Source organism: Phycomyces blakesleeanus (genome assembly GCF_001638985.1).
Source record: "Phycomyces blakesleeanus NRRL 1555(-) unplaced genomic scaffold PHYBLscaffold_1, whole genome shotgun sequence".
NCBI lineage: Eukaryota > Fungi > Mucoromycota > Mucoromycetes > Mucorales > Phycomycetaceae > Phycomyces > Phycomyces blakesleeanus.
The window spans coordinates 3,380,017-3,401,079 of record NW_017265134.1 but is presented as its reverse complement, the minus strand read 5'-3'; the positions used below and the strand labels follow the sequence as shown (position 1 = coordinate 3,401,079).

At 37.2% G+C, this 21,063-nt stretch overlaps 7 protein-coding genes across 7 annotated transcripts; 2 read left to right on the top strand and 5 right to left on the bottom strand.

The window, feature by feature from the left end:
* Window positions 1-1,805: 1,805 nt before the first annotated feature.
* PHYBLDRAFT_138854 (hypothetical protein) lies at window positions 1,806-2,069 on the bottom strand (the record flags this gene model as incomplete). The annotated part of the gene is made up of 2 exons (XM_018430097.1): window positions 1,806-1,882; window positions 1,991-2,069. 2 exons carry the CDS (start codon window positions 2,067-2,069, stop codon window positions 1,806-1,808), a joined length of 156 nt encoding a protein of 51 aa, XP_018299349.1.
* Window positions 2,070-3,508: 1,439 nt separating this feature from the next.
* PHYBLDRAFT_138853 (glycoside hydrolase family 47 protein) lies at window positions 3,509-5,949 on the top strand (the record flags this gene model as incomplete). The annotated part of the gene is made up of 9 exons (XM_018430096.1): window positions 3,509-3,744; window positions 3,813-3,826; window positions 3,904-4,183; window positions 4,270-4,478; window positions 4,597-4,817; window positions 4,920-5,244; window positions 5,372-5,427; window positions 5,578-5,693; window positions 5,814-5,949. The coding sequence occupies 9 exons, from the start codon at window positions 3,509-3,511 to the stop codon at window positions 5,947-5,949; spliced, it is 1,593 nt and encodes a 530-aa protein (XP_018299348.1).
* A 505-nt stretch (window positions 5,950-6,454) lies between these two features.
* Window positions 6,455-6,958, bottom strand: PHYBLDRAFT_178889 (hypothetical protein; the record flags this gene model as incomplete). Its single annotated transcript, XM_018438056.1, has 1 exon — window positions 6,455-6,958. One exon carries the CDS (start codon window positions 6,956-6,958, stop codon window positions 6,578-6,580), a length of 381 nt encoding a protein of 126 aa, XP_018299347.1. The 3' UTR covers window positions 6,455-6,577.
* A 5,935-nt stretch (window positions 6,959-12,893) lies between these two features.
* On the top strand, window positions 12,894-13,398 carry PHYBLDRAFT_70690 (hypothetical protein; the record flags this gene model as incomplete). The annotated part of the gene is made up of 3 exons (XM_018442318.1): window positions 12,894-12,943; window positions 12,968-13,232; window positions 13,345-13,398. The coding sequence occupies 3 exons, from the start codon at window positions 12,894-12,896 to the stop codon at window positions 13,396-13,398; spliced, it is 369 nt and encodes a 122-aa protein (XP_018299346.1).
* A 315-nt stretch (window positions 13,399-13,713) lies between these two features.
* PHYBLDRAFT_161918 (hypothetical protein) lies at window positions 13,714-15,310 on the bottom strand (the record flags this gene model as incomplete). Its single annotated transcript, XM_018434532.1, has 5 exons — window positions 13,714-13,777; window positions 14,189-14,206; window positions 14,269-14,334; window positions 14,549-14,741; window positions 15,184-15,310. The coding sequence occupies 5 exons, from the start codon at window positions 15,308-15,310 to the stop codon at window positions 13,714-13,716; spliced, it is 468 nt and encodes a 155-aa protein (XP_018299345.1).
* Window positions 15,311-16,103: 793 nt separating this feature from the next.
* PHYBLDRAFT_161917 (hypothetical protein) lies at window positions 16,104-18,033 on the bottom strand (the record flags this gene model as incomplete). Its single annotated transcript, XM_018434531.1, has 8 exons — window positions 16,104-16,427; window positions 16,655-16,711; window positions 16,793-16,798; window positions 16,907-16,911; window positions 17,093-17,124; window positions 17,457-17,506; window positions 17,664-17,715; window positions 18,002-18,033. The coding sequence occupies 8 exons, from the start codon at window positions 18,031-18,033 to the stop codon at window positions 16,104-16,106; spliced, it is 558 nt and encodes a 185-aa protein (XP_018299344.1).
* Window positions 18,034-19,196: 1,163 nt separating this feature from the next.
* On the bottom strand, window positions 19,197-20,165 carry PHYBLDRAFT_157100 (hypothetical protein). The gene is made up of 2 exons (XM_018433567.1): window positions 20,132-20,165; window positions 19,197-19,894 (listed from the first exon to the last, which is right to left on the bottom strand). The coding sequence occupies exon 2, from the start codon at window positions 19,470-19,472 to the stop codon at window positions 19,260-19,262; it is 213 nt and encodes a 70-aa protein (XP_018299343.1). The 5' UTR covers window positions 19,473-19,894; window positions 20,132-20,165; the 3' UTR covers window positions 19,197-19,259.
* Window positions 20,166-21,063: the final 898 nt, after the last annotated feature.

Sequence of the window (21,063 nt, the reverse complement as noted above, 5' to 3'; positions counted from 1 at the left end):
CGTTTTAGGCTAACTCAATTTGGCGTTACTGATAGTTACTCTCGGCAATGATGTAAAGGCTCTAATTCGTTCTTTTCGCTCTTATATTAACTATTATGATGAAGAACACATTTTTTATGAAGATGGAGAAAGAGTTTTCGATCCGATGGAAGGTGTGTTGACCGAAGTCAGTGATCCAAACGTAGTTCTCGAAACCATTACGAGCCAAAAGACTTACCGACTCTTTGACATCACAGTTTGAGAATTTTAAGATCTCGAAGTCCCAAATGAACCACCACTTGAGAAACAACGTGCTCATTACCATCAAGAAGCCAACTTTCGACCCTAAGGCAAGAAACTCTAAAAATATTCCACAGACAAGATACGAGTGGTTCATGAAGTAGAAAGACTCAGATCTGGATTACACTAAGAGCTGCGTCTTTATTGATGAGGCCGGATTTAACATCAACATGAGAAGTAATTGGGCTAGGTTAACTTTTGGAACAACTGCCCAACTGGAGATTGGAAAGACCCGTTCTCCCTCCCACACCATCATCGGTGCTATTCACTGTACTAGCGTTATTCATGTTATTATAAAAAAAACCACCACCTAAAAAGCAAAGAGGCCCAAAAACTCAAGCATCGAAGACGGCCAAGCCTAAAAAAAAGAAAGCTTGCAGAAGACAAAGACCAAAGGGCAGGTGATATTATAATCGAAGAGCCTACCATAGAGTACGTCGATGTTGAGGAGAGGACCACAATCGAAAACATTAAGCCAATAGCAAAGGGTACAACTACTGCCCGTTTTGTGAAATTTATGAATGAGCTTCTCGGTATCATGAACATGGATGAGAGTCTTATATGTAGTTATCTTGTAATGGATAACTGTACTATTCATAAGTCTCATTCAATGATAAGAAAAATTGAGAGTAGAGGTTATAGAGTAACGTACTTACCTCCTTACTCGCCAGAGCTTAACCCAATTGAGCAATTTTACGCTCTTGTAGAAGGAAAAATGAAGCGACACAGGTTGACGAATGAGGAGAATCTATCCCAAAGAATTGCCGAAGCATGTAATAATGTATGCCTCAGCGATTTCCAGGGATTTTGTGGACACTCTAAGCGCCAAATTATCAGCTGCTATAACAAGACAAACTTCTAGTAAGCTGCTTACTTTAATAAACATCTGCATTATACGCATAAGACAATTATACAATTAAACCGACAACTTTAAATTGATAAGTAATAAGACTAGGCATTATATGAAACAAATGGCTATTATCAATGAATAAAAATACCCTTCTTATCAATGTAGACTTTGAAAGGACTTTCTTGATTTTTTTAATTTTTGGAATAAAAAGTATCTTGTAAATTCTTTCCAGAAACTGGATTTACCACAAGGATCAATAAGAGTAAAAGAGATCATTTATCAAGATGAAAGGCCAAAATAAATTATATAAAGAATGTGTGATACGCAAGATTATAAGAGGGATCATTTTTCATCTTCGCCAACCACACGGTTTCTTCGAAGTCAAAAGGATCAAAATTTTGGCTGACCGTATATTTTTCGGCCAGAATTTCAGAGTAATACGCCCAAGTCTTGTGGAATGATTCTACATACAATTTTTGAAGCAAGAAATAAATACTTGTAACTGCAAAAAAAAACACGTATCTAATAGCATCACGTGTTTTGAAAAAACCACTTAAAAAACACATAGGTGTAGACGATTCTCTTTTTCTCTATTTTTCAAGAGGAATCTTACGGACAGCCTGGAAGGACAGCCTGAAAGTATGTTACGTCACCTAGTCATGTGCTTAGACAAATGTCATATTGGCGGGACAGCCTGGACGGTCTGGACGGCCTGAAAGTATGCGATATCACTCATAATAAGGAGTTTAATGGCTATACACATTTTTTTTGGGTTGGGTCAGACTTTGCAACAAGCTTGCGGTAACCACGTTTCCTGGTGGGGTACGATATTTCTATCTAACCGGACTAATCAATTCTGACTATTTGTCCGGAGACCGGCGTCTTTCTCGAATCCTTCAGGGCAAAATGATGTGCCCTCAAAGAAATACAATATAGTCATTGTACGCATTAGCTTTTCTACTTTGTCCGTACACTTTGTATTCGTTAATCTCTCGCAAAGCACCTAACTTTCATTATTTTAAGAACTACAGCCTGTATTTGAGCAACTTACTAATAAGATGGTGTCTCATACGAAAAACAAATTCTCTATATTCAATTAGTAGCCATGAATTTAGTCTTGACAACAAAGAAATAATGATTAATCACAAATACACTATACCAAAAGGCAGTTATGAAAAGGACTATAAGGAGCTGTTGTCATTAGATTGTGACCCAATCTTGTTTGCTATCTTACTATTTATTAGCCTTGCGCGTATCATGTCTTTGTCTTTCTTTCACCTAAATATTCCCAGAGTTTGACAGCACCAGCTGGTAAATAATCTCCGTCCGCTCTTTTTCTGAAAAGTACAAAAGAATGTCTTTATTCAAATATTCTGTATCCTTAGGAGCCAGATAGAGTTATTTCATGCCGGAAAAAAAGGTCACGATTTGTGTTCCGGTAGAATAAAAATGTCGCCCCTCATCAAGAAATACTGTCCCCCTAAACTTAGGATACACGCTGTCCAGGCTGTCTTGCCAGGCTGTCCGTAAGGTTCCCCTTGATTTTAAGTGAACAAAATGATCATGACGATATAGAAGTCTGCTCAAATGAATTTAAAAAACCGGATACTACATCAACCATGAAATGCTACCAACAAATTAAAAACCCTCGATTGAATGCTTGTATCTGGAAAAAATTGTTTGATAATTAATAAGTTGTGTGCTAAAGAAGACCATTATGCTGAAGAAGACCATTTCCAAAAAAAAAATAGAAACTGGCAAGGTATTTTAGTAAAACATCGAGAAATAGGCGCTGAATAACAGCCGAGATTTTATTTGACTTTATGTAATTATCTCGTTGTAATTCCTTTGTGTAGTTTCCCTTGTATGATGGAGAACAACAAAAATTAACAACCCCTTTTAAAACGCAAAGGCATAGTTTTTAAATTGAGCATGAAAATACATGCTGTCAGAAATGCTACTTCTACGGGTGATCTTAGTCTCTTTTAAGCAAAAAAAAATAGCAAACTATCTCGGTGTTCATTTTAATAACATTTCTATACTTTAAAGCGCATACTATAGTTAAATAAAGTATTATTTTTAAGTTATTTTGCTCATGGCCAAGAGAAAATAGTTTTCTTTTAAAAGAAAAAATAAGTTTGTGTAATATTATATTTGACTTTCAGTTAGTTAAGGAGGTATTTTACTATTCGATTCTAATTGTACCCAAAAAGAACAGAAAAGGAGGTACTCTCCTCCTTGTTTCCCATAAATGTTGAATTTTGCTTTTTTCATTTTATTTTATCTTTTGGTTTATTTATTTAATGCTTATTATCTTTTAACAAGCAATTTGTTATCGTATCATATTTATTTACTGGTTTATTCTTTACTCTGTTTTCAATGTATACGATTTATACATTGCTGTTTCCCTGGGTCATATCTCTACAGGTGATCCTACTGATTGTGGAGGCAGCTCCAGCCGTTAGATCCACATTTGAGATTCCAAATTGTAAGGCCACAGACGAGAGAGCAGAAGCTGTAAAGGAAGCATTTGTAAAAGCCTACGGCGGTTATAAAACCTACGCTTTTGGACATGATGAACTTTTGCCACTATCAAACAAGTCATCGAACTCTAGGTATTTCGGATGACATTCAATAGTCTTTTGTTTTTTTTCTGACACTTTATTCTCTTTTTATGATATAGAAATGGCTGGGGAGGTATATATATATGCAACATAAAATATTATTTAACATATATTTATTCTGATCATTTTTCCAAAAATATATATATATAGCAACAATCATAGACTCACTCGACACTATGTTAATTATGGGACTCGAAGAAGATTATATTCAGGCACTAGAGTTCATCACAACTGTTGATTTTACAAAATCTAACGATGTTTCCAAAGGTTTCGAAACTAATATACGATATCTCGGTGGTCTTCTGTCAGCCAACGATCTTGTACCGAACCGGACCTTGGTTGACAAGGCTATCGAATTAATGAATGCGGTACTCGTGCCTCTTTTTCGATCAGAATCAGGAGCCCCGTATACGAATATGTGTCTCAAAACGTAACTCATCATCATAGAAGCAAAAACTCAAATATGTATATACATGTACATATGTATCTAACTGAGACAAATAATAATAATAATAGAAACAAACCTGTGCCAACAGACATTATTAATCTTGCAGAGTTTGGCACATATAGCTTAGAATTCACTCGTTTATCACAGATTTCACAAGATCCCACGTATTCGGCTCTTTCCAACGACTTGATTGACCAAGTCATTCAAGAGCCTACTAAAATCCCAGGGCTATTTCCTACTAGCTGGCACATTAATCCATTTAAGCCTTTAAACACAAGTACGAGACGTATTCTACTCTGCTCCGATATGATATATATTATTCTAATTCTATTTCTATTTCTGCATGAAAAAATTACTTATCCTGTGTATGACATTGTGGTTAACCTGTCTTAAAGGTGTGATTAATTTGGGTGGAGGTGGAGATAGTTTCTACGAATATCTCGTCAAGAACTCAATTCTGCTGGGTGATTCTGCCAACCCGGATCTTATGAATACATGGACTAACAGTGTTAGAAGCATGCACGATTACCTTCTATCGCCAACCTTGGAAGATCCTTCAATTCAATTCATACCAATGGTTACAGAGAATGGTGTCAGTTATAGTTCTCAGGAACTGGTGAGTTACATTACACTATCAAACATCTCACTAGATAAAATATTTATAAATTAAACATCATTGTGTGTTTGTGTGTGCCTGTTATTAAAATAAAAAATAAAGATTTGTTTCTGGCCCGGAAATATCTTATTAGGATTGAGTCAGATGCCTTCTACCGAGGAAACCGCGATATTTTACACATTCGCAGATACATTGCTACAGTCATGCTATGCAACCTGGAACGATTCAGCTACTGGGATATCACCTGAAAGCTGGTACTGGACACCTCAAACTGATATCCTCAAAGGTCCACTCGGTGCTTTATTGGGATTATCAAAGGAAACGGATAAAACTCAGTCTGTGACATCCCAAGAATCCCATACTCTGAATGAAAGATTCCAATCAAATCCATTCTCTCCTAGTGATCCATCCTATATTCTCAGGCCAGGTAAGGCAGTTATGAAAAAGAAGAATAATAAGAAAGTGATGCTTGATTGCATAACTGTACAATTTCATCAGTCCCCTTACTATTTTTTTTGTTTTACTCCTGTGTCTATGAAAACATTTTACAACAGAGACTATAGAGAGTCTGTTTTATTTTTACCGTGTCACAGGAGAGACGAAATATCAGGTATGTTTCTATTGCTTTTGAGACCTTATATTTCTAAATATAAGAAAGACAAAAGCAAACATAGTAAAGTACATGTCAGTTGCCACTGGAACTGATGAAAATAAAATAAAATTAAAATAAATAAATAAATAAATAAATAAAAACTTTTAGGATATGGCTTGGGCTATATTCGAGTCTATTCGGCTTTATACGGAAACACCGTCAGGTTTTGCTCAAATTGGCCGCGTTGATCTTCAATCCGATACACGACAAGATTTTATGGAAAGGTTAGATAATGAGTGCTGTTTTTCTGAAATATGTTTTAAAAATTCACACCTCTTTTCTCGAATTATAATATAATTTATTTATATATTTTTCATTTGTCTATGCACGTTTATGAACTTTAGCTTTTTCTTTGCCGAGACGCTCAAGTATCTCTACCTCATCTTTGCAGATAAAAATTGTATTTCGCTCAATAGTTATGTTTTCAACACAGAAGCACATCCTTTCAAACTAACAGAGCAAATTCAAATTCAATCATAATCGAGTTAATTGTATCTATCACTGTACTGTATTTTCACTAATTATTCGCCAACTTTGAATAAATTATTCACACATTTCCTCCAATTAAATTCACACATTTGAGTTTTATTTTCACACAAAATCATAAGGATAATATCACCTAATATTCCAAAGAATCTATGAAAAAAAAAAGGTCAAGAAGTTTAATAGTTAAGGCTGATCCGTCCTTCTATGACTTTTTCCCCTCACTCTAATGTTAAAAAACCACTTTTTTCAATATTTTAAAAATAATTTTTATGTGAAAATAAAATCCAAATGTGTGAAAATTTACTCACCGATGTGTGAATAATTTATTCAAAGTTGGCGAATAATTAGTGAAAATACAGTAAAAGAGAGCGAGAGAGAAATTGGTGCTTAATTACAACTAAGCAACAAGACACTTTAAACCCCGGAAAACTTGCAACAATTCACTAAAATCGCCTATTTTTTTCTATATGGTATACTGTTGCTTATATATACACTCTTTACCACTAAATATCTTTATATTTTATTTCCTTCTTTTATAACAAAAACGGCTCTGTGTCAAGTCCAATAAAAAGAGTTTTCATAATTCCAGAATAGTTTTCGACTATTTTCTTTTTCTTTTTCATCAATATGGATACTCTACATTGAATCCGTGATTGGATGAAACATTGGGATTAGTTTCTGGAGATTGATTCGAAACATTATTATATGACGCATATCCATCGCTTGCTGCTCTGAATTGTAGTACGTGTTCTATAGCATCAGACAAGTCTGCGTCACTTTGATTTTGTTGAATGTATTCAGATGCGTCATTAGAGCTTGCAGGTTCGACGTGATCCAGATTGTTCGACGTAGACAAGTTAATTTCTTTGCGTCTTCGGAGGTTGAGCTCAAGATCATCAATTAGTTTTAACTTTTTATCCCAGGTTGTTTTAGGCCATGGTTGTCTTTGTGGGATATTGCATGAAAGAGTAGTTGGAAACATGTAAAGTTTGTCTTGGAGCATCCGCAGCAGTAGCACTTAAATATATTTTTCCCTAAATTAAATGCTTTTTTTTTTGGAAATCCTACTTGAAGAAATTGAGTTGGAATTATTTTTATTTTTTACTATGCGGCATTTCAAAATTAGGACAGGAAAATAATTTTGAGGCTGTCCTGAACGCTATATAATAAGAAAGTCGTTTTTTTTATACTCAAATAAATATGACTTAATTTTTTGTTTGTATGGAGCGGAGCTCTGGTTTATTGGTGGGACTCTTGTCCAAAAGGCTTAAGAGGCGTCACAACTTGTTTTTGGGTTTTCTATTATCTATATGTTTTTGAATTTTTTGTGTTTTGTAAGGTGTAGAGAAAAAGGAAAAAAAAAGGCGAGTTGGCGAGATATCTAGATAGGATACGGGCTTTGGTCAAGGTTTTCTTCAGCGTGCAAGCGAGAGAGCAAGGAGTTGGCTGTGGTTATAGCGTTGGTAGCAATAAAAGGTGCTTGGTCAAAGACAAAGGCCCAATGGTGGCGCCATACGGCCAAGAGAGCAGATCCAAAGATGGAAGCAGGTTCTAGGGTGGGGTCAAGAGGAGGTGGGAAGGTAAACTTGTATAGTGCATTGTGAATGTCAGAGGTCTGAGGGGAAAAGCCAAAATGAGTGTGCCAAAAGGTTTCCCAGAGGGGGAGCTTGAGTGGGCAGGCAAAGAGAAAATGGTCCTGAGACTCATCAGTTGTACCGCAGAGAGAGCAAGTGGCAGATGGAAACGCGGTATGGACACGATGATGTAAGGCTGATCTACAAGAAATCTTGCGATGAAGCAACCGAAACCAGATGTTGCGAGAGGCATAAGGAAGGACAAAAGACCAGAACTGACGCCATTCGATGGCACGTATATCCTGTTGCATATCCTCGGTAGAGAAAATGGCAACTTGACAAGAGGAGCGATATCGGCGTGTGGACAGACGATTCCAAGGAAAGTTAGGAGATAGAGCAGACAAAAGTGGAGAGGGGTCAACTTCAGAGCCACTCCGAATCATCATGTCCGGGAATTGAGCCGTCAAGATACTCTGGGGAAGGCAAGCACGAATTACAAAAGTATGAAGAAAGAGGGAGTGGTCATCTAGACGAAGGAAAAATTTGCGAAGGATTCTTGGAGACCGAGGGAAGGAAGACGAGAAACGCCGAGAAAGAACTTCCAAGTTTGGGTCAATCTCATAGGCATCTCTGATTCGGAGGTGACGCCAAGAAGAAGGAAAAACAGGGAGGCCGTGTGGGACAATAGTGGCAGAAGCCAAAGGAATATCCAGACAAGTTTCCAGATTTACCACAGTAGAATCAAAGTCATGAGGTAGGAGATCGCACGCGGCAAAGAGGTTAAAGAAAGGACTGGTATACGAGCGAAAGCGACTGTGTCGGAGGTCAGGGAAGACAAAAGGGAGGAGAGGGTGAACATCAGGCAGGTGATGTCGAAGAAGGTGTATCAACCAAGGCAATACCAGACCCGAAGGAGAGGAAAGGGAGCGGAACAGAGGTCGAAGCCAACGAAGCTGAAGAGCACCTTGCTGTAACTTTGGGTTCAAAACCCCTAATCCGCCAAGTTTCGTTGGGAGACATAAGGTGTCAAGTTTAACAGGTGGGAAGGTGCGGTGCTGAAGAAAACGGCCCATGAGAGATCGAACCTTTGTAAAAAAAGTTCCAGGAACGGAGACAACACGAAGGACGTGCCAAAGCTTTGACAAGATGAGAGAGTTTAAGACAGTAGAGCGACCACGGAAGGACAAGGCCCGGGAGAGGTGGACATGTGAAGCACGTTCTATCTTAGCCAGGACTTGTGAGCAGAAGAAATTTCTTTGAGGAATAGAGGAGATAATTGGAAAGCCAAGATAGCGAAGAGGTTCAGGGGAGCGACTGTCATGCCAATTAACAATCTGCAAACTATGAAGGGTATCCATCCAGTGAGGGTGGGGTTTGCCCGACAAAGAAAATGCTTGAGTTTTGTGAAGATTGATGCGTGCATTGGAAGCAGAGGCATATGTGGCGAGGTGGTGCTGTAATCGGGACATATCTTGGATCTGTGGGAGGAAGACAAGAAGATCATCTGCGTAGGCCAGTAGCTTAATGGGCGGAGGGGAGGGTTGGTCGGGAGTATCTTGTATGTCGAATCCAGGGAAGTGTGGATCGTGTATGAGTCGGCGCAAGAGAGGCTCGAAAGCCAGGTTGAACAGAACAGGAGACAAGGGGTCACCCTGCCGGAGTCCGCGTGCTTGACTCAGAGGGCGAGAAAGGAAGCCATTGACGTTAATCTTAAGGTCGGACGAGAAGAAAAGATTAGAAACACAGGTTATAATGGAAGAAGGAAAACCGAATTTGACAAGAACTTGTTCAAGGTAGTCAGGGTGAACCCGATCGTAAGCCTTTTCCTGGTCTAAGAGAAGACCAATTCCAGAGTGACCAGTAAAATTGGCATGATCCATAACCAGCTTCGTAAGTATACCATTGTCAGCAATGAAGCGACCGCGGACAAATCCTGTTTGGTACGGGGATACCAGATCTCCAGCAGCTTCGACCATGCGCGCATTGAGAAGCCGAGTAAAAACCTTGGCATCAGCGTTGATCAGAGCGATCGGTCGCCAATTTTTCAGAGACGAAAGATCGCCTTTCTTTGGTAACAGAGAGATACACGTGGTTTGCCAAGATGAAGGGAATTTGGCACCATTGAGAGCATCATTGTACACTTGGAGCAGTAACGGGGAGCAGGAAGGGTGATTGAATACAAGTTGAAGAATCTCATAAGGAAGGCCGTCTGGTCCTGGGCTGCTTGTTCTTGGAGAGCGGGACACTCCTTCTCGTATGTCATCGATGCAAAATTTGGCAGTCAATGAGGAACACGTATCATCAGAGAGGCAGAGGTCGTGGGGAAGGTGGTTGAGTAAATCGTCTATGGCTAATTGATATATTGGTTCAGGTGTATACAGAACTTCGTAGAAAGCAGCGGCAGCGTCAGTCATGCCATCAGGCTCAGTGTGCAAATGGTCAGTGATGGGATGGCGTAGATTGGTGATGTTCTTTCGGGTTTGACGTTCTGCAACTGTACGCTTGAGGTAGCCTGCAGAGATCTCTCCATTCTCCCGCCAGTGTTTTCCTGCGCGCAGAGCAAGGATTTCCACTCTCTCCAGTTGTACTAGTTGTAGTTGTCTTTCAATGATGGGGAATTGAAAGTTTTGAGCGGGTTGTAGTCTCAACTTGAAGATCAGTCTGTCACGTTTACTTTGAAGGCGAGCCTCTAAAGTAGTGAGTGTCTGGGTGCGGCGTCTAGTGAAAGACTTGATGAAGATAGTTAGATTGTCTTTGAGTTTATCCCATTGATCTTGTGGAGACATATATGAGGGGAGTAGAGAGACGGAGGTAGAGATAAAGTCTTCGAGTTCATTGCAAAAGGTAGGGTTACAGGCAAGTCGAGGGTTGGCGCGCCACAGTCCCTTTCCTCTTTGGTGGGTTGAGATGAACTTAAAAGTAACGGCTACCAGGCAATGATCAGACCAAGCCGGATGTATGTAGGTCACAGACGAGGAATGTCGGCAGGGAGCGAGGTCAGGGGAGGCAAATATATAGTCTATGGAGGAGGCTCTGATATTTTGATGAAAGGTTGGGGCAGGAAGTTCTCCACTCGGTGTGACACAATCCACTAAATGGTTAGAAACGAAGTTAAGCCATTCGGGAGGGGCCTGACGAGGGGTAGCAGAGGTAGTGCGATAAGTATAATTAAAGTCACCCAAGAGTACGAATGAAGATGGGAGAGGAGGAAGTAATGCGGGAGAGTCTAGAAGAGAGCGGAGGAAAGAAAAACGTTCTCGGTAGGTTGCAGGAGCATATACAACACATACACGAAAAGAGGGAACGATATTGTTAGCATGTATGACTGTAGCAGAGAGACAGCGTCCACAAGGGCTAAAGAGAGGGTTTACGAAAGAAATGTGTGGAGAAAGGGAAACTAAGCCGCAATGTGGGGACCATAAGGAGTCTTGGGCATGGAATTGAGTGTGAAAGGTCTGTTGAAGATGTTCAGTATTGGCATGGGTTTCTTGAAGGGCTAGTAAATCGATCCCGCAGGATCGAAGGTGTCTTATAAATAATGAGCGTGTCTGTGGGTTGTTGGTTTTAACCAATCCACGGCAATTCATAGATGCGATTTTAATCATAGATTATTGGAGGGGGTGTGGGGTATCGTGCACGGACAAATTGTCCTCGTCTATATCTGTCTCAAAGTAGTTGTCTACTTCGTCCATATCGTGATCAGTAAGATCAGGATCATCTTCAGGGATAGTTTCCCTGTCTCTCATGTCTACCGCAGAGAAGTCAAAGTGTTCAATCGATGTGCCAACCCGCTTGGGGAGCTCAAGTTGAATGGGTCCGGTCTCAATTCCCTCTACTGGAGAATTGTTGATCTTCTTGTCCTTGGAGACAATGTTGGCATTAGCAGGATTGTGCTTAGACGCAGCAGAGGAAAGGGAAGGGTCAAGAATCTCGAATCGGTTTTTTGTTACTACTGATTGGCCCGCAGGCTTCTTGGTGGTTGGGACGGAAGGTCGAGTGTGGGTGGGAGGGCCATGTTGCACAGGAGTCTTCCGTTCCCGCTTATACGAGTTATCAACCTCTGCAGCACGGGGACAACGAGAGCGAAGGTGACCAACTTGGTGAAATCCGTAACAGGATCGTGTTTCGCGAGGGCGATTGGGACATTTGTCAAGATCATGACCCATGGTTCGACAGTGAGAGCAGTGAGCTCCCATGTTGAGCCAAGTGACCAGGAAGGGGGTCCTATCGTCAAACTCCATCTTGAACTTAAGAGGGAGGAGATTACCTTCCTCGTTAGGAGGACATTCCACATAGGCATAGCCTGTGCCATCCATGAACCCAAAAAGGGTATTGACAATCATGTCGTGAACGTGGCCATATTTGGCAAGAGCGGTACGAAGTTTATTGGTCAACGTGTCATAATCTTCAGGAGCATAACGGGGGAGTTTCGACAAGTTCAGTCGAAAGAGTTTTGAAGAACTAGCAATAGCAGGGGAGGCAAATACAGTGTTGCTCTTATAACTAAATCCTACACGACTGGCTCGAGTGCAGACGTCTTTAGAGGTGAGGTGAAGCTCATAAAGGGTGCCAGCCTTATTGGCGGAGTTCAAACCTATGATCTCTCCAGTGGAAAAAGGTTGGAGAAGAGCGTTGAAGAAGGGGACGAAGTCAGGGGAGGATTCCGGGGGAGTGCTGTAGTAGACCGAGAACTGACTGGTGCTTTCGCGCCAGGTGCGAGGTTTCGTCAATGGATCATTTGAGCCAAGGACTACAGTGCTGCGAAAAGCTGGGGAATTTTGCGTAATTGCAGAAGAGTACGATAAGGGAGTTCCATGGGTTGGAGTGTTTGTCGTGGATAGAGCTGGTGGTGTTGAGGTTGGGGTTTTATTGGTTTGTCCGGTGTTAAGGTGTTCCCCTGTAGGGGGGTCCGGTTGTATAGTGGAGGAAGCCATGCTGTGGAAAGACGATAAATATGACTTAAAATCTGCATCAAAGTTCATTAAATGTGTCTGCGCACCTGTGTTAAATATAAAATCTATTAACATATAAAAACGCAAATTTTATACCTTGAATGCCATACCCATTTCACTTCTAACGGCATCTTTTAAAGATGCTTTCTTGCTATAACGATGGGAAATTCTCTTTGGTACTAGAGTGTATCCCATCATCACTTTTAATGCATTCAGTGCAATGACACTTCAAAATTTCGTTCCATTGTAGAAGACACGACAAGTGTGTTTCTTTACCGGTGGAATAAAAGGGAAACAAGTGCTACATGTACTTTATTGAAAGAGTCTTTATAATAATAAATAGAATAACTTTAGTTGCTTGTTATATCCGAGCCAATAGAATACTGTAAAGCTGTGTTTTCAACTTGTGAACATGGAAACCTATCCCACATTTTCGATTGTTATCAAACAGCTGTGCGCATTGTAATTTCTACCCTTTTTTTTTAGTGTGATCCGTTCTCAAACACAAGCAGTTATGACAGCTACACCATTGAATATTGATGAGGGTACCTTCTCGATATCTAACCGCCCAATTGTTAGCATGGTGCAGAGCTACATCCATATGCAGCCTGAAGTAGAGTATGTTTTGTCTTCAGTTGTGGAAGAGAAAGCTCGTAGACACCTTTCGTATAAAATTCACAGGGCAAAATCCTTGTCAGAAAAGTTAGCTGGGCGTAATCGGTTTTCTCGTTGTCGAACAAGAAAGATAAGAGTAAGTATAATCCACGGTTTTTGTTTAAATAATTTTAACATTTTTTTTTTCTTTTTACAAAGGAGTGTCATTTTTTTATTTAGAATTCCTAATTGTTGATATTATAACACAGATCAAAAAATACTTTAGCAAGTTAAAAGGACGGAGAAATGATCAAAAAGAATAAAGGTCATTAGCTTTTCCAAGTGTCCAGCTATTCCAAGAAACGTCAAACTTTTGAAGGAGAGAAAGGTGCGTGTTGTTGCATGGAATAGCGCACGGTAGTAATAAAAAAAAATACAGAGTATATAGTATTTTATTGATTTTTATTCATTGTTTCGAAAGATGTGGGTTGAATCGATAAAAGATGATGCGGTAGTAATGTCAAGATGGGAAGTAATAAATAAATAGTTTTTTTATTTTATTTCACTTTATTTTACAGCCGATTAATGAAATATATATATATACAAAACAATTATTTAATTACATAACCTTGATTGTTTTATCCATGGTTTTTTTCGTTGGAAATTGTAATATCGCTCTCTGTAATTTTATTTTGATAAAAGCTAAGAAAATGGTGGGCATTGGGTATTAAATATACAGGTATTTTGTCTTTCATACTTTTGATAAAAACAAAAAAAATAATGGTTTTTACTATTCGTTGATAATAGAATTCACTATAAGTTTAAATATTTGATAAAGAAGTAATGCTAAAACAAAAGAAAAATAGAGAGATAAATAAAGGCAAACCCTTTCGCAGTCAAAAAAACTCTTACTATAATTATTTATATTAGTAATATAAATCATTCTATTTTTTTTCGTGACTACTTTTCTTGGCAGTGGGATGACCAGGCGCTTTTGGATCCCACCCTGGATGTTGTGCGTAGAACGCGAAATATGAATGCAGACGATGCACCGGGATGATGCACGCAATACTTTCCTTCATAAACCCACTCACCCACAAATTGAGAACTTACCCAACTAACGGCTTAATCCTAACAGAATGGCATGTCGCAAATCTTTTTAAAAAACCAAACGTTGACACTTTTGATTCTACCAATCTTGATGACGAGTAAATATGTACTCAATCTGACCAGGGAATTTAGAGATGTCGTCAACTATCCTACCAAAAAAAACATAACCCGCACAATTGAGCTGCGATATTTCTTCTGTTCACTAAAAAACTCCTGGTCAAGCAACGAAATATTCTTCATCTTCTGAATGCAAATGTTTACCAGCACATTCTCACCAAGTGAAATACTCCCCACGCCGCAGAAAGAAAAGTATTCTGGTAAGCCTTGACATAGAATTTGAATAGCCATTAAGAGTAATCATACTTCATCGTATTCAAATTTTGTAACTTCAATGGCATGGTAGTTGGTGGCGATGTCTTAGTTCCGATTACATTGTACCATAGGCTGTTGACGACTTGCTGGAACATCAGGAGGTCGAATGGCAATGCAGGAGGATAATCATTATCAATACACTGAAGACACGGTAGATGATATTCAGATAGCACTTGCGCGACGCCTTAGGAAAATATTATTATACGCAGCAGAAGATTAATGGAATACACAGGAAGAAAAGTGTCAGTGAACGCATTCTCCGGAAAAACGCTCATTACTGTCACCTCTAGACCATTACGGTAGTTTGTCTTAATGTTTTTTTTTAACTTATACTTGTGTATCTTAAGGTTATACATCCAAAATGTAAAGACCAGACCAAAGTCAAGCATCAACTCACACAAATGCATATTTGGTGTGCTACTCTTTTTTTTCGTAAATACTCTGACATTATTCCCCAAATTTACCAAGGGGCTGGCCTGCGTAGTCTATATGTAAGTACTTGTTCAATGGACCTTTCAACTTTCGGCATGTCTTGGCAAGATTGGTCTAGTTATTGTAATCACTTTTGGGCAAAAACTCCTTCAACACCACCAGAAAATGCACCAGACACAACGATCGCCACTCACCTGCCTTCATATATAGGAACTCAGATGCGACTTTTTCGAATAAGACGGTATATTCAGGAGGAAGAGGAATATCATCAGCAAAGCGTTGTATACGAGCAATAACAGCAGCGGAAAAATACAAAGCCATTTCAAACACTGACCATACGGTTCGCTATCACAAGAAATATATTGTGCGTGAGATCAACAATCATGTAAGCGATGCAACTCTGAAAACCGCATGCCGTTATGCTTCTCCAAATTTTCTCTTTCTACATCTGATTCTATGCAAAACCACACATTGTCATATATGGAAATCATCTCTTCTGTCGATGATACCCAGTTTTCATTGTCAAACCCAACGTAATTGATCTTACTTGATGCAGTAATCAAGGAGAAATATGGTTTAAATTTATGGCAGCCATATGTGTTTACATGCCATGTTCTGTGAATCCGGCAGTATTTCTAGCAGCAGGTATTTTGGAAGCGACGCACATGATAGCGGTATAGACAGTAGTACCATCAGGGAGCTTGGTAGTCTTCACAGCTATACCACCACAACAGTCTATCATCCCATCAACAAATGTTTCCAGAAAGCTGTCCGTCTAGTCGTCCTCTACTTCCTTTGGACCAGGCATGACATCAACGAGGATGATATTTTCTGCTCTCATTCGGTCTTCTTTGGGGAAATTGTTGATAAGCAAATACAAAGCACCACATGTATAAGTCCAGCCTTCAAACAGCTTAAAACAATACACATTCAATGTCAACATGAGATAATGGGCATGATTTACAAAGATCTCGTCGGCTTCACCGAGCATATCAGTCTAAATTGCATCATCGTATACGTCCGTCACCGTACTTTCTATTGTTTTGCTTGATCCCTAGTGCACAATTTACTCATCTGACCTGACTTTGTGGAAATGTTGTGACAAGATATTTTCTCAGTAAGCTGTAAAGAAATACCATGAGAGGGACTGGCTTCTCAATTGCTGGACCGGCATACAGAGAATTATTGTCATAGATAGATGGGGTGGAATGTGCTTCTTGGAGGAACAGTTGGATTGATGATACTCTGGTAAGTATATGATATCACGTTTGATACAGATGGTGTACTTGAAGACGGTTTTTGTCATAAGATCGAATCCAGACATGATTTTCGATACATCAACGGTGACATGTGGATCAGTATCCTTCTCATAGGTAACAAGAAAGTGCTGGGATAATTTCAGTGTTGAAGATCCCTCCTGCTTGAAATAAGTAAGACGCTTGAAAGACAACACCAAATAGAGCCATTAGTTGAATTGCTTGAGACATGCCATGCATTTTCAAATATAGGCCTACAGAAAGGCAAGTGTTATGATAAGTATCATTATTATCTGTAACATAATTTATGTATATTTCTTTGTTCAATAGGTGCATACCTGAATCCATCGTATCTTTAAATACTATGACACCGACAATGGCAGCTTCATTCTCATGTTGGACTCCTTACTTTAATCCGGATAGTTATTGTCAAATGACGATAGTGGTGTCTCAGTATCATACTCTTCTTCAAATTGAAAAGGTTTGTCTTCTCTCAAAAAAAGTATACTATATGTGGCGGTTTCAGGAAATCTAATAGAAGAAGTACCTTTATCTACGATAATAAAAATAAAATAAAAATATGTTTTATACGATTTTTTTTGGTCTTGGTTATTGAGATATATCAGTCTATTATCAATTTAATTAACTCTACTAAGCTTACGGTCTCTATTAGTAAGAATTACAAATTGAATTTTATATATCTCTTTTAATATAATGACAATAAGGGTTATACTAGCTATCGATGCTTGACAATTCGTTGCAGCAATGTTTTAACTACTATTCAAATAGTGTTCAATATAAAAGTATAACACGTGTTGGGTGCATTTAATATTTTTGAGTAAAATACTTTTGGGTGTAATAATCTTGATTAAAATACCCCTGAGTAAGATTGATCATAATATTATAAATATCATTATTAATTGTACATCTAGCACACTAATTGTTTGTAAGTTTCGGTCACGTCTCGACAGTCAAACATCCGACCTTTGTGTTAGAACAACCCTTTCAATTTAAATATTTAACAAAAAAAGGCGTTGGTATATATATATATATAATATTAATTACCAAAGTACAGAAATAAACGATAATTATCATTAAAACATGAGTGTAAAGTAGGCAGGGAAAGTACGACAAGGTACATCCCTAAGTACGCATTTTACTCTTTCGTAATGATATAGCTCTCGATACCAGTGAGTTTCGTTTTATATTACCAGCCCAAGGTATTATAATGGACGCCACAAGTACTTTGTAGCTCTAATGTCTTGAATTCAAAAAATAAAATAAAAAATAAAATAGTAACTACGATAGTACTCGACAGAACCCTGTATATATTTGACAGTATAGAAATACTTATCTTTGTTTTTTCTATTAACTTCTTTTATTAACAGCTTCTATTGTATTTAATTTAAGCCAAAAACCAAAAAAAGAGTACTTGTATATGTGATACCCAGAGTCAGATATCCTCGTAGTCTTTAAGAAATTATATATATATAGTAGAATATTGTTTTTCATGCTAATTAACCATCCATAGTTCTAATTAAAGCAAGATATAGTATTTTTGTTTTCAAAGAGGTTCTTGTAGAGAGCATTAAATGTAATTGCAAAAATATTTATAAAGCAACTAGCAACAAAAGTTTCGTATTTATTGTACAGTTTTTAATGCACCCGAGGTGGTCAATATACTTTACACTTAAGTGGCTGCTGAATAAAAAGAAAAAGAGAAATAAAGACATGCTTCTATACTAATATATCTTACTTGTCATAAAAAGAAGCAGTTGTGCAAATCATTAGGAATGACGCTACTAAACTTTTCGACTAGTTGGCGGATGGGCATAGATGAGCAATTATCGGTTTTTGTCGTAAATAAATGAATATGGTACATCAAAGGATACCATTCTGCGCACACACCCGCACCTACGCAAAACAATCGGATCCAGAGCATAATCAAATAACACTGGATTTATACGTTTTTATATTTCTTACCATTTTATCATTCTTCATGAAAATAATTAAACTGCCAACACAAAGCAACTGTCGAAAAAACAAAATAATATTAGTATAGTTGCACCTAACCAAGACTTATATACCATCACAATCCTCATGGCCCACCTTTATGACAACGATTCCGCTAATATTGAAAGGCAAGTAGTTATTCCTTTCTTTTATATTGCTCATTCACGCACACAAACGCCAGCTGTACCAAGATTTAATTTGAGTTGAGTGCAATTTTAGACAACCCAATTTCTATTTCATTCTTTCTTTCTTTCTTTCTTTTTAAATTCAGTGCAATAGATCTCTGATTCCTAAAAAAGGGTTAGAGAACACATAGAAACACCTATAGAAACAGATAATTTTTTAACATCAAACAAAATACATTGACTCTTGTGCAGAGTGAAGAAACGCGTGATGAAGGGTACATCTGAAGTATAGAATAACAATAATGAGAATAAAAAATGGTTGATGCCTTTGATGTGCGGGATGAGGCCAAGGTAATTTAGTTGACAATGAACGCGAATGAGAGAAAATATTTGGGACTTATCGATCCTCACTTTGGCGTCCATGAAGTAAATGGTTTTTACCTCTTAAAACACATTACCATTGTTGTATAACTTATTTATTTTTATTACTCTTTTGTAATCGTTCAAAATTCTATCTACACAAAGAATCAAAATGGGGAAAAGCATCGTTTAATTGTTGTGGCTCAAAATTTAAATATTATTTATTTATTTATTTATTGAGCCATGTCATACAGGGGATAAGCCAATCGTCTACCTCTCTTGCGATACGTACTGTCTGTTCATACATATTTTCCCTGGGGTAGAAAAGTCCTATACTTTACCTTGTAATTTTATGATTTTCTAGTTCTCTTCCTTTTTAAAAAAAAAGCCGGTTGACTTTCTGTGGTGAAACTACTTATCCTTAAGTTCTTTACAAAACAAGTTTGACTTATTGTGCCATCACAGATACTATTATCACTCAAAATAAACTCTTTTCACAATAAAAATTCATATTAGTTAAGAATATTCTGTCTTATTTTTTGAACCATTGTAATCACCGTGAATTATCCCAAGCGTATATAATGTATAAAAGCCCTTTATTTGTAAACAAAAACTTGCCCCACCAATAAATTGGCTTTCGTTTCTGGTATGTAACGCACCTTTATCATTACTGGATTTAACATGAAATGGAAGCTTTTCTTTTGTACATATGCTTTCTACAATAGCCATAAGTACAGACGCTATTCTTACCATCTTTTTCTCATAAGTATTAAACCTTTACAGTAAAAGTATATTTTTCGATCAAGGTATATACCGACAAACGAAAATTAGTTACCATCACTGCACATGCCTACTCTTCTTATTATTTACCATTTCAAATATATATATATATCGATTTTCCCTATTTTTGCCGATATATACTACAGGGAGCCTAAAAAATATATAAAATAAAAAATCATAATAATGTGGCTTTATCATACAAAGAGAATGCGAGTAATTTTTTTCTATTTGGTACATATCAAAACTTGCTCGTGGTCTTGGTGAAAGGTTGCGCTTTTCACAAATATAATATATTTCTGGAGACGTTTTCGGTAAAATACGTGTATGCGTGCATGTGCGCTGGTGTATGATTGTAGTAATGTCGATTGTAACTTTCGAGGCATGTTGATGTGAATATTTATAGTTATTGAAAGAAATGCACATAGAAGAAAAATAAATAAATAAAATATATAAGAAAATTATTTTTGTTTATTCTGCTTGAAAAAAAAACACCCCGTCCTCATTCCTCAACTGGAATCATTGCACCAATGACTGCATTGAAAATATTTTTTTACAACTTTTCAACCTCTCCACAAAAAATATAAAGAATATCAAATATATATATATACCTCTTGTAATTGAGATTATTTGAACAATCTGTCGCCTCAGTTAAAGGGCATGCAAGATACCAAAAAATAAATAAATAAATAAAAAATATCGGTTTCAGTCGGCATTTATAATATTATTATTTTTTTATTTTTTTTGAGAAATCAATATTTATTCAAAAAATAAAATTCATATAATTCTACTTTTCTCGACTTCTACTGATTGTATTTGTATGCTTCTTGGCTCTATCGATAGCTAACGACGAAGAGTAACTGAAAAGTGGCATTAGAGGCGTATTGTCGGTCTTTAGAATTTTTTCGGGGTTTGAATCATGCTACGATTAGATGGCCGCCGGGATTTCGTATAGTGCGCAGGTGGGTAAAAATTAAAATAAATCAAATATTTCCGCCCTAGCCGAATATCATATATATATATATATATTAAAAAAAAATAGAATTTATCTAAAAAAAATTAATATGTTTATTCACAATTTTTTTGAAATGCTAATTTATTATAAATATAATAAAAGCATTAAAATAAAATATAAATAAATAAAAAACAAAATAATAAAAATAAAAAAAAAAATAATAAAAAAAAAATAATAAAAAATAAGAAAAAAATATAAAAACAAAAATATAAAAAAAAAACAAAAATAATAATAATAAAAAATTAAAAAAAAACTAAATGTTGATTTTATATTTCAGCTTAATAGTTTATTTTATATTAACTTTTTCATTTGCTATACTATAATATCTCTATTTATATTTCATTTCTTGAGATTTTAACTTTTATAATAGTCTTATTATAACAAGCAATCCCAAACCTTCCCTTAATATATAAAGAGACTTTTTCTTTACACCTCTTTAATTTAATAAACAAATTATTAAAAGAAGAAAACTCATAACAGTAATGTTATACTGTTGTTTTATTACCAAAAAAAATGTCAGACATTATT